At 49.3% G+C, this 12,512-nt stretch overlaps 1 protein-coding gene across 5 annotated transcripts in view; it reads left to right on the top strand.

The window, feature by feature from the left end:
* The first annotated feature begins 6,713 nt into the window (after positions 1-6,713).
* ILDR2 (immunoglobulin like domain containing receptor 2) overlaps positions 6,714-12,512 on the top strand; it is a 56,220-nt gene continuing 50,421 nt past the window's right edge. For 4 of the 5 annotated variants that reach the window (XM_058660580.1, XM_058660577.1, XM_058660579.1 and 1 more), the window contains exon 1: positions 6,714-7,102. In XM_058660580.1, coding sequence (XP_058516563.1) covers positions 6,796-7,102 — 307 coding nt within the window. In that variant the 5' untranslated portion in view covers positions 6,714-6,795. Of the gene's footprint in view, positions 7,103-9,097; positions 9,245-12,512 lie in introns of those variants that run through there. The other variant, XM_058660578.1, reaches the window with a different exon arrangement.

Genomic DNA, 12,512 nt, shown 5'->3' with positions numbered 1-12,512 from the left:
ATTGAACACGCCAGGATCCCGTATGGGCAGCGGTTCTAGTCCCGGCAGCCCTGTTCCAATCCAGCTCCCTGCTTGTGGCCTGGGAAAGCAGTTGAGCATGGCCCAAAGCTTTGGGATCCTGAACCCGTGGGAGACCCGGAAGAGGTTCTGGGTTCCTGGCTTCAGAAGGCTCAGCTCCGGCCGTGAGGCCACTAGGGCAGGGGATAATGAAAGATGGAAGATCTTCCTCTCTGTCTCTTCTCCTCTCTGTATATCTGACTTTCCAATAAAAATAAAATAAATCTTAAAAAAAAAAAAAGAAATTCTTTCCAGGGCCCCAAGTTAGCCTGGTGGCTAAAGTATTCACCTTGCGCACGCTGGGATCCTATATAGGTGATGATTCTAATCCTGGCTGCTCTACTTCCCGTCCAGCTCCCTGCCTGTGGCCTGGGAAAGCAGCCAAGGACAGTCCAAAGCCTTGGGACCCTGCACCTGAATGGGAGAACTGGAAGATGCTCCTGGCTTCAGATTGGCTTAGTTCTGGCTGTTGCAACTGCTTGGGGAGTGAACCAGCAGACGGAAGATCTTTCTCTCTGTATCTCCTTTTTTCTGTATATCTGCATTTCCAATAACAATTTTAAAATCTAAAAAAAAAAAAAGAAAAGAAATTCCAGAGGGTCCAGTGTGATAGTTAAATAGTCTAATCTGCTGCCTACAAGCACCAGCATCTCATATGGGTGCCAGGTGGTATCCTCGTGCTCCACTCCCCATCCAGCTCCCTGCTTTGTCACCTGGGAAAGCAGTGGAGGATGGCTCAGAGCTTTAGGACCCTGTACCCTTAGGAGACCTGGAAGAAGCTCCTGGCTTCAAATCAACTAAGTTCTGTTTCAGTTATTTGAGGGATGAACCAATGGATGAAAGATCTTTCTGTCTTTGAATCTCTGAAAATATGCCTTTGCAATAAAAATGAGTAAGCCTTTTTAAAACATTCTTTCCAGATATTTAAGACTTCTTCATGAATACATTTCTTACCAGCACTACAGAAAGATAATTAGACTTTGTTCCATTGTTCCTCTGACATACCTGGCAATGTCCTGACATAGGCCCTGACACATTATCATACTTAAAGATCGCATGTTTTCCACCTTCACTCCCCCGCCACATACATGACTGCAACTCAACTACAAACTTTTGGATAGAAGGGGCTATGATTCATTTATTTTTAAAATTCTCATTCCTCTTTGATTTCTAGACAGTATGATGTGTAGAATACTGTGGGTTCTTAATAAATGTGTGCAGAATAAATGAATGAATTCAGAGAAGCAGAAAAGGAACAAATGAGGAAAAAGTTAGATGAATATACCCTGGAGTAGTTTGGAATTAGTGAGACAAATACATGCTGAGAAACCCTGTATGAGGCACCCACTCAGAATTGGGGCGAGGGGCACAGAACTCATACTTCCAGGAGAGATACTTCCTTACAAGTCCAAGATCAAGACTGCTATTCTTTGACCCTGGCCTTTGTGAGTCCATCCACATGACCCTTGTGGGGGCTGTTTTCCTTTAATGATACTCATAGTTCTCGTCTTCTCATTCCAGCTTCCTTTCCTGCCCATTTTCCAGGGCTGAGGTCATCAGATGACATATTTGTTCTGGCTCGCTGCCCTCCCTTAGGTTCTGTCTTTGACTTGTGCCAGGGGGAACACTGAAGGCTCCAAGAAATAAATTTTTTTTGTTTTATTGCCAAGACCTAGTGCCCAAGAAGGCTTAGTCCTGTGAAACCCGGGCTGTTAGGCTCGCCTTCTTATCCCTCTGGACTGTAGGAAGCTCCTTGAGCACAGAGTCAGTTTGGAGGCTACTGAGTTGCTCTGGTTTCCAAAGGAAGCTAACATTGAAACAAAAAGAGAAGCCAAAGCAAGAGAGGGAGAGCGCGAGAGAGAACTTATAAAAGAGAAGCAGCCTTTCTCCATCTTGGTTCTGCAACTTACAAAGAAATTATAGGTTGAAGTATCAGTCATTAGGGCTCCCAGGGCTTCAACTGCTCACAATTAACTTGATTAACTGCTCACAATTGAGTCATAATTAAGCAGGTGTACATTTGAGGGCTTTGTATTTGGCTAAAAATATAAACCTGACAAAACACCTGTCATGTCTTTTCCTTGTCTTTCTCCTTCCTCCAGGCATGACCCAGAGACTGAATACATTTCAGTATAGGCAACACTTTTTCTCCAGCAAAATTTTTTAAAGTTTTAGCCCAGTGAAAATATTTGAGGGTATGGAAAATTATAAGGCAGGAAATATAAGTTGAGTGACAGTCTTACCCTGCGGAAACCATTGTGACTCTTTGGGGTTTCCTTTGTTTCCTATACCTCTCTGTAATTGTGACCATGCTTGAAACATCTGTTGAAGTTCTGCTCGTTTTTTCTGTTTAGTGCACCTGGATTGACTCCTGCTGAAGTTGCCCAGGGTTAAGTGGGGTCTGACTTCAGGATGGGGTCTCAGAAGGCATTATTTAATTCAGCACTTAGTGCCACTGCAGTTGGATTTTAAGTCGAAACAGCAGGCTCTTGAGTAAAATCTGCTGTAAGTGCATGGAATTTTCAGCATATTCTCCCAACCTTTTACTTATAATATACTTACCACTGTTCTTGGCAGTTCATTTTTTTTTTTTTTTGGCATCATGTACTTTATATTTGCATTTCTTTTCTTTAAAGCATTTTCTTAATGAAACAACTTGTTCCTCAGTACGAAAGTGCTTACAGATTGAAACGTTTCCGGTTTTCAATATAGTATACTTTGAATCTCTTTCTGTTTTCTTTCTTTGGTTTAATTTAGCTGTTTTCAACTTATAGTTCACCAAGAGTAGTTCTGACTGTGTGGAGGTTGGGGAAAATAGCAAATGTAAAACGTGACATAAGGAAAGGAATGATGGGTCGGGGTTAAGGAAGAAGCACGGAGTCTCCTTTAGAGTCACATCTCATCTATTCCGTCTGGAACATGAGGATCAGGTGCAGAAGTAGAAATACGATTTTATCCATGCATTTTCAAAAGAACCACGTTAAGCAGGATTCAAGTGCCTTCGTGCCTCTGTCTGCAGTGAAATCATGCTTTAAAGCACATTCAGCTGCATTATATTTATAACTATGTGGTTGCTACCAGCTACCGGCATGTCTCCTTGCCTTGGTTCACTTCTCCGTGCTGTGTCCTAATTCCGCTGAAATGTGTGCAGGTTGGAGGAAGCAGCCAGAGTCCACCCCCAGCACCACGCACAGTACCAGCTGTGCTTCCCCCAGAATCCCCCTCGGTTCCCTCCATAGGTCCTCGTTCTGATATGGGGGTCTCTGTTGCAGGAAGAAGTCTCTAGTGTTGGGAATCCAAATTTCCCCTTGGCTGAGAAAAATCTCCCCTTGGGGGGGAGGGTCTTAATTCTACTTGGTCAGAACAAATGCACAGAAGGGAACTTAACTGTATCTAAGGCTCATCCACAAACACCAGCCAACAGTTTTCCAGTAGAAGAAAAAGGTCAGGGCCCAGCATGGTAGCCTAGTGGCTAAAGTCTTTGCATGCACCCGGATCCTATATAGGTACTGGTTCATATTCCAGCTGCTTAACTTCCCTTCAACTTCCTTTCCAACTCCCTGTTTGTGGCCTGGGAGAGCAATAGAGGACGACCCAAAGTTTTGGGATGCTACACCTATGTGGGAGACCTAGAAGAAGTTCCTGGCTTCAGATCGGCTCAGCTCCAACTGTTGTGGCCACTTAGGGAGTGAACCAGTGGATGAAAGATCTTTCTGTCTCTCCATATCTCTGTAAATCTGACTTTCCAATATAAATCTTTTCTTAATGGGGTGGGGGGCATTAGGTGTTGCTTCTTAGAGATTAATGTGGAAGCGCCTGGGGTAAGTGATTGGAATGCAGATCTCCAGGTCCCACTAGGAGGGTTTGATCTCATTGTTAGAAGAGCCTGGGAGTCTGCTTGTTAAGCTGACTCAGTCCTGTGATTTTGATACTGAAAGTTCAAAAATTCCTACTTGAAAGAAACCTAGGATTCTATTTTGGATGTCATAGCTATCCTACAACCCCAACCTTGAATATCACAAAATGATCCCATTGCCTCACACTCCGTATACCTCCAAGCCTCTAGCTGTGTGTTTTGAAGCCTTAGATGTGTCCTTCAGGTTTATAGTAATCCTCCATCACTTGATAATAAGGTGCATTTAAGATAAGCACCCACCATAGCATTGTTTTAGGGATGGCCACAGGTGCACCTACTCCAGAAGAGTCGCAATGGACCAACTGCACCTGCTGAGTTCTGGAGTAGTTATTCAGGGAGCTACCCAGGAAGCACAATCCTGGCTGCTGGACAAGGTAGCAGAACCCTGAGGTTCTCTCTGGCAGAAGCTCTTCTGCAAGCCTCCTGATGTCTCACTGAAGTGCGCACAGCAGTACCCATTCCAAGTTCACCTCAGTGGGTACTCACTTTCCATTCCATATACATCCCAGGCTCTTCTCACTCAGCCTATCTCCCATTTTTTACCTGTATGCACTTGCTGTCTGTCCAACTTTTGCTCAAAACACCATGGCTACGTGTGCTTGGAGAATAAACACAATTTGAACTATTTTGTGTACTGCACATCCACATGCAGAGATGTGTAAGAAGTAATTGGCAGAGCGCAATACCGACACTAATCATCCCACCTTGTTGGCGGAGATGTCCATTTCACGGTGTCCAAAGACCTAAGTTCAAATCCTGGCTCTGGTGGCCCAGTGCGATGGTCCAGTGGCTAAATCCTTGCCTTGCACATGCCAGGATCCCATATGGGTACTGGTTTGTATCCCAGCTGCCCCCCTTCTCATCCAGTACCCTGCTTGTGGCCTGGGAAAACAGTAGCGGATGGCCCAAAGCCTTGGGATCCTGCACCCGCATGGGAGACCCAAAGGAAGCTCCTGGCTTTAGGTTGACTCAGCTCTGGCTGTTGCAGCCACTTGGGGGGAGAAACAGTGGATGGAAGATCTTTCTCTCTGTAAATCTGCCTTTTCAATAAAAAAAAAAAAGAAATTTTTAAAAGCAAAAACAAATTTCGGCTCCACCGCTTACTAGCCCTCTTGTTTTGGAAAAGCTAATTACTTCTCTAGGCCTAAATGCCCTTACTGGAATCAAAGGAGAAAGCTTGTAAAATATCCAGAGCTTAAAAGGAACTTAAAAGGAAACCCATAAATATTAAGTAACTTTTATTATATTGCTACTATGGAAAGTATATGAAAAGAAGTAGTCCTCATGTATCTCACATAGTGTGTTAGTTGGAGCTTCGAAGTGCAAACTTCCAAAATCATCTTGGCCAAAATAAGGAGTTTGGAGATGAATACTGGGTGGCTCAACGGATTGCCAGGTGAGCTGGTCAGGTGCAGGAGGTGAGCTGGAACTTAAAGAGGTTTCCCAAGACAGCAGCCAAAACTCACACTTCGAGCACGGGGTCTGGTAGCTTGTCCTCGGCCTATCCTGGATCCCGGCTGCTGTAGCCAGCCCTGCTCCTTGCATCCTTCGGGTTCAGAAGGCTCTGATGAGAAGCCATTGTGCCTGCCCTCCAGGCCTGCCGTCCTGGGTGGCCCCAAGAGGTGGCGCTACACTTTCGACTTCTGCAGTCAGAATCCCTCAACTCCAAGAAGGGAAGGCAGGTGCCAGCTGTCATAACGGACCTCTGTCCAGGGTCCTCTCTCCCTGCCTTTCCCGCGTTCACACCGCATTCCTGCTTCCACATTCAGCCATTCTCAATAGAGGGTCTCTGTGCTGCTGACCTGCCCTGAAGTCTCCGCCACTTCCCCAGAAGTCCCCCACTTGTTTCCAACAGCCTCAGTCTTGCCTGTTGTGCAAATCTCACCTCTTTGTTTACTGGGATACTCTCGCCCCGCTAATCAAGCCTCCTCCTTTCCCTGCATTCTCCAGGCTCTTCCTCTAAGTCCCTGTTCCCACATTTTGCTCCCTCTCCTGGACCAAGGTGAGGCTCTCCAAGGTTCTTAGCACCGAGTAGATGCTCAATATGTATTTGTTAAATAAAACATTTCTCAGCTCTCTGTCAACACATACACTTCGATGCCTTTCCTACCCAGAGATAAACCATCTGAAAAATAGAAATTTTATTTATTTATGAATGAGAATGTGTCTACAAGCGATACCACGTGGGGACAGAGGTCAGACCTGATCAATGTCTAACTTGTGCCAGTTTTGCACCTGCACACCCTCATCCTGCCTCAGTGTCTTAACAGGAAGAAGTTTTGACGCTTAGCTTTTCCAGTCGGAGCCTTTGGCTCCTTGCTTGTCGAAAACGGAGCCAGAACCGCGGGGCTTGGGACGGCAGATTCAAACACCATCGTGGTTTAGAGGAGTTGGCAATCCCCTTAAAAAACATACCAAGTCCCCCCAGGTGGCCCGCCCTGTCATTCAGTCCCTCTCTCCCTCTCAGGGTGAAGGGGTTTAGAGCCGCAGCGCCCTCGGACGCCCCCTCCTCGACTCCCCAACCCACCCACATCCTTGCCAAGTCCGGTTGCTGCCCCGGGGCGCGACCCTTCTGCCTTCCCCCTCCCAGCCCCACCGCTGCTCCCGGGTTGTACTTTGTCCTTGGGCTGCGAGAGGCCGGCACGTGATGGGGAAACTTTGGCGGCGGACGGAGACGCGGGGAGGCGGCGCGGCGGCCGAGCTCCCCCGCGCGGCGGGCTCTGCGGCGGGGAGGCGGGGAGGAGGCGCCCGGCCCGCGCCGCTGCTGCCTGGGCGTGCGGGTGCGCCGCGGCCGGCAGGGAGTGCGCTGCGGCCGGCAGGGAATGCGCCGCCGAGCGCCTCGCCGATCGCCCAGCCCGCGGCAGCGCGCGCTCCAGGCAGCGCGGCCCGGCGCCCGGCTCCGCCAGCGAGAACGGCCCGGCGGGTGGTGGGCGGCGGGCGGCGGCGCCCAGGGACGCCCGGTACCCGCTGGTGCCCGCGGCTACCGCCCCGCCGCCGCCCGCCGCGGGGGGCTTCCGACGAACCGTGCCTTCCAGCCGCTGCCCGCTTTGCTCACTAGCGATCTGCATGGGAAGTTGGGCGCAATGGACAGGGTCGTGTTGGCGTGGGTCGCGCTCTTTTGGCTAACGGGTAAGAGTGATTTGCTGCAGAGCCAGAGCCGGGGAACTTTATATATATATATTCCCTGGTGATACCGCGCTCTCCCTACCCCCCATTTTCTCCTTATTGACTGTGTTGAAAGCTGCTTAGCGGGCTGGTGGGAGGTGGGGGAGGGGGCCGTGTGCGCGCGCGTGTGTGTGAGTGTGCCTTGGCGGGGGCGGCGGGGAGAAGCCCTATTCCAAGTGAGACGGCTGGAGAGACAGGTGTTTGACTCGCTGGCACTGAGAGGGGGTTCTGGGTACGGTGTTTTCTCCCCCTCCACACTTGTGCTTCCTCCTGGGTCTTATTCTTGTGTGCCAGGCTATGAGTCTTGGGCAAAGCCTGTCTGGGAAAAACCCCGGGCGCTCGGGGCATGTCGATGAAGAGAGCTGCTTTTCTGAAGGTGGAGGTGGGGGGAGCTTCTCCCTCATCCCTTTTCCAGGGAATGAGGGAGAGAACCAGCGGCATTTTCTGTGCGGCTCTCTGGGGAAGTGCGGGAGGAGCCCTGGGGGGCCGGTGGGGTGGAAAGGAAATGAGGGTGACGGTGTAGTGGGTGGTGGACTTTGGCCCCCCACCCCGGCTGTCACTTGCTGTGGCTTGGGGAGTAGTCTTACAGTTCAAGAAGAGCCTTTATAAAACGCAGCCCTGCCCCCAATAAAGATAGTTTGTAGAGCGATGCAGTGGCAGGACCCTTACCCAGCCCTGGGGTCACTGTCTAGCTGGCCCTTTGTGTCTTCCCTGCGGCGCTCTGAACTTTCCCTCCCTCCTCCTGTTCCCAACGCGTTCCTCGTGACCGTCCCATCAAGGGACAAGTCCACCACCAACTCCCTCCCCTACTGGCTCAGAGCAGGCTGCTGAGAGGAACGGGAGGGCGGAGGAAGGCTAGGACAGCTGGGATCTGGTCAGTCGCAGCAGTCTAAAGCAGGGTGCGGCAGAGGGAGGCGGGAGCGGGCGCAAGGTGGCAGAAAAGTAGTAAGAACAGGATGAGGGTGGAGAAGGGTAGAGGAGGAGAAGGAAAATAGTGCCGAAATGGAAGAAGTTCTTTTTCCTTGGGGGGCACCAGCCAAGGTAAAAAAAAAATGAAGTCACTGGAAAAAAGAGAAAAGCCGAAATCCTGCCATTGAAAGGGGATGAAGCATATTTTAAAAGGAGGAAAGGCGCCTTGCTTCCCCAAAGCTGCAGAATCCAATGAGGACGGCCTCAATGCTTGTCCTATTGCTTATGGAAACCCCCCAACACTGCGTGCCCCCCCCTGCGGTTTCGGCTGGGGAGGGCCCCCTCAGCAGAGTTAGCCTCTTATCTGGACTGCTGTGGTTCATCCCTCCCACATTATTCAAATATGAATCATCCCTAATTTCAGGGTTTGGCGGATCCAGGCCTCCCGGCGCCTTCCACCGCACCCCCCAACCGCCTCTCCTGGTCCTCCGTTTGCCTTCCCTACCACCTTCTCCTGTTCAGGGGAACTTGGGCCCTGAGCCTGTAGCCCTGGCTGGTGGCAAAGTGGAGGAGGGGGCCTCTCTGAGTTAGATGTGTTTTCCAGGCACCTAGCTCAGCGGGCATTGGCAGGAGTAGGGGAGGGCAGGAGGCCACACATTCTTCCCAGCGAGCAGGTTCGGATGCTATGGGATCCTCCCACTGGAAGGGCTACAGGAATTGTGCTTCGGCTCTCCCAGTTCCTAGAGTCTCAGAGCGGTAGCGTGCACGTAGCAGCAGCGACTGGATCTCATTCCTCGGGCCGGCTGCGCAGCCCCGCTTGCCCTCTCCTAAGCCGCCTCTCTAGAGGGTTTTGGTTTGTGTTTGGAAGGAGGTGATGCTCTGTGTGCCTGCTGCCACCTGCGCCTAGAAAAGCCACTTGTGTATGCCAGGAGGCAACAGGTTAACTCTCAACTGCCAGATGGTTGCAGGTGAGGCTGCCTCCTGAGATGCCCTGGCGTTCCCCTGGTTCCCGCCTTCTCCTCTCTCGCCTCCGGCCCCTAGCTCTGCTGTCAGAAGTGCCAAGGGACTCGCTGCTGCTCAGCCAGAGCCCAGCAGGGGAGCTAACAATGGCGGCCGGGTGGGGGCGGAGGAGGGAGGAGCAGTCGGGGGTGAGAGGCGCTCAGGTGCAGTCTTCGCAAAGAAGCCCTGGGAGAGGAGGTAAGCCGACTCAGGCCAACTCCAGCAATCCGTGAATTCTCTCTGGAGGGGTGGCAGAATGGGAGGGCGAAAATAAAGGGCGGACTGAAAAAAGGAGACCGCCGGGAGGAGAACCACATCCACTCCCCTCTCTCTCTTCCACTCTCTTTATCCCTCTTCCCTCTCCCCCTCCCTTGCTTCTCCTTAATTCAGGCTCAACAATCTCTAATCAACACTTGCGGGTCCCCCCTCCCTCCCCAGGAATTAGCAACTCCTCCTTGCCGTTCCTGGCTGAAACCCCATATCTCTTTCTGCTGTATATTTAGCCCCGTGATTTCTTATTGTCATTGTGATGCTGCTTCCTGTTATAGATTGGTAGTAGTGGTGGTGGGGGGTAGTCTTGCTTTGAACAAAACAAAACAATGCTTCCCAGCTGCTGTTATTGTTGCAACAGGTGCCATCCAGCAGTGAGACTGCGGGCAAGGGTCACTGTGTCTTTGTTTCTGGACCTGGTGGTTGTTTCACCGTCTCCCAGCGGGTAGCAGAGGCTGAGAGCAGCACTCTCCCAAGCGATGTGCTTTCTGCGAGAGACTCTTAGCTGTGTCTGAGCCCTATTGGTGTTTCTTTTGGGACCGCATTGGTTTCACTCAAAGTATTTTAGTCCTCCATTCTGCAAACACGTATTCAATTCCTGGCACTAACAGACATGGTCGTTGCCCTCAGAGAGTAAGGAGTCTAGTTGGTGCCTCAAACAAGCCCTCAAGTAGTTTTGATCAGGTGATCAATATGCCACACTGTTGCTATAGAGCATGAAGGATGCACTCCTAACCCGAGCCAGGGGTGCAGATGAGCAGCTCTGAAGGGACGTGCAGAAAGTGAAAGCTGTTAAGATGTTTACTTAGGCAGGTCAGTGTGTTATCACTATGACCTCGGCATTGTTCTTAATTGTAATTAAGAACACGAATAAGACACATCTCCTGCCTTCAGGGTGCTCAGTCTGGCTAGCTGTGGAACTGTGAGCATGGTTATAGGATAGTGTATGGGGCTGGCTTAGTGGCACATGGACTGGATTGCTTCTTACATTGTTGGCATCCCATACCAGAACAGTCATTGCAGTCCCAGCAGTGGAGGATGGCTCAAACACTCGAGCCCCTGCCACCCACGTTGGAGACCCGAATGGAGTTCAAGGCACTTTCCACTGGCCCAACCCCAGCTACTGCAGTTATTTGGAGAGTGAATGAACAAATGGAATATCTCTTACTCTCTCTGTCACTGGGTCTTTTGAATAAATCAATAAATCTTCTTTTAAAGAGTATTGTTATACAAGAGTAATCATAGAGTAATAAAAAATCATAATAGTAATGCTAATGGTGCCAAGTACTGTGGCTGTGTTTCTAACTCAGCCTGTAAGGGCAGGGAGGCATTGGGGAACGGTTCTTACCAGTCTGGTTTGTGTTCTGGTGGACACCTGGTGATGGTGTGAGGTCAGGCTTGGATAATGAGAGTGATGCTGTTACTAGTCCTGAAGAAGGAAGAGTGACTTACAGAGATTATTGACACGCCAGCTCCAGGAGTCACCTCTACCGTCCTGTGTGCCTTCTAGTTCTTGGCCTTCTCTGCTCTGCTTTCGTCCACGAAGTGGCCATGTTCACACCAAAGCATCTTCTTGCACACCTGTTCCCACTGCTCACATCTCTCTTTGGAATAGGACAAGGAGGTTGCCTCAAGGTTTTCATCACTCCACAGTTTGGATGCATGTTTCTGCTGGAGGGGGGGGGTTGTATAGGATGGATATTAGTACTATGACACTAAGTATAAGTATTTAGAGCTTAGTAAAATAATAGCAGTGTTAGTTACATGACGTGGTTAGTGATGAAAATGCTGACCTATGAGTTGAGGGTTGGGACCTAATTCCAGCTCCTCCATAAATAACTACACACCTATGAGAAGGTTTATATCTTTGGCTTATTATCATCTGTTGAATGAGGTGATTTATGAGGCTATGTTCAGCTCTAAGGTTACATGCTTCTAATTTTTCTTCATTTAATTATGAAGAGTTGGAAATTAGAGCTTAAGAGGGATAAACTCTTGGGATGTGTGTTGTGACTCAGAAGGGTAAAACACTGCTTGGGAAACTTAGATCGCATATCAGTTTCTGGAATTGAGACCCACATCTACTTCTTATCTAGCCCTCCCTCTGCTAATATACCTAGGAAGGCAGCAGAGCATGGTCCAAGTTCTCTGGTTCCTGCTGTCCAAGTGGGTGAGCGGAATTGAGTTCCTGGCTCTTGGATTTAGCCTAGTCCAGTCCTGGCTCCTTTTTTCCAATCAGGTAAATCAAGAAAGTGTTTTTTTTTTTTTTTTTAATGAACCCAAACTAGTCATAATAGCATTTTGATGCAACAGCAAGCAATCCCCAAATCTCAACAACATACATACAGGTTCACATTACGTGAGAACTGCAGTTAGCTGTGGATTGACCAAGCTTAATTCTGTTCCAATTTCGTCTCATTCTAAGATGCAAGATGAAGAGCAGCCATTCTGTCTGTTGTTCTCATGGTGGAGAGATAATGAAGTAGTGCTGCAAGAAGGAGTAATGGGGGTATAAAGCCAAACCACACAGATACCTTCAAAGCTTCTGCTTAGAAGTTGGCCCAAGTATTGCCACTCAGGTAGGAGACCTGGATAGAGTTCCTGGCTTTTGCCTGGCCCAGATCTGGCTGTTACAGCCATTTGGGTAATAAACCAGTAAGTGGAATCTCTCTGCTCTCTGTCTCTCTCCTCTCTCCCTTGCTCCTTCCCTCCCTAGTTCGCTCTTTCCCCCCGCCACCACCATCACTCAGCCTTTTAAGTAAATAAATTAAAAATTTGTAAAGCTTTGCTAGGACATGCCTTATGGGATATCTGCCCATGGCCAAAGTGAGTCATGTGGTTAAACCCATGGTTGATGAAGTGGTAAGTCCAACTTGCCTACAGAGGCCGATGTAAGAGTAGAGAAGGAACAAATAATGCAACCCATCAACCGGGTTCCATTGCTTAGTATTGAGGGCCTGCTGTGTCACAATGTCTTCAGAAGCCTACAGAAGAGAGTTTATGCTTTGATGGAAAAGGCAGATGACTAAGCAGAATGTCCTCCAACAATGTGATGTGATTTATATTAGCAGTGGTGGCGTAGCAAGGTCTGGAGGATAGGTAGGAATTAGTAAATGAAGGGTGAGATAAAAGAAGGTAAGTTTTCAGGAGGAACAACATGTGGCCAGGAATCCAGAAAAGACATGATTCTTTCTGA

The sequence above is a fragment of the Ochotona princeps genome, chromosome 2 (genome assembly GCF_030435755.1).
Source record: "Ochotona princeps isolate mOchPri1 chromosome 2, mOchPri1.hap1, whole genome shotgun sequence".
Lineage (NCBI taxonomy): Eukaryota > Metazoa > Chordata > Mammalia > Lagomorpha > Ochotonidae > Ochotona > Ochotona princeps.
This window is presented reverse-complemented; position numbering and strand designations above follow the sequence as displayed.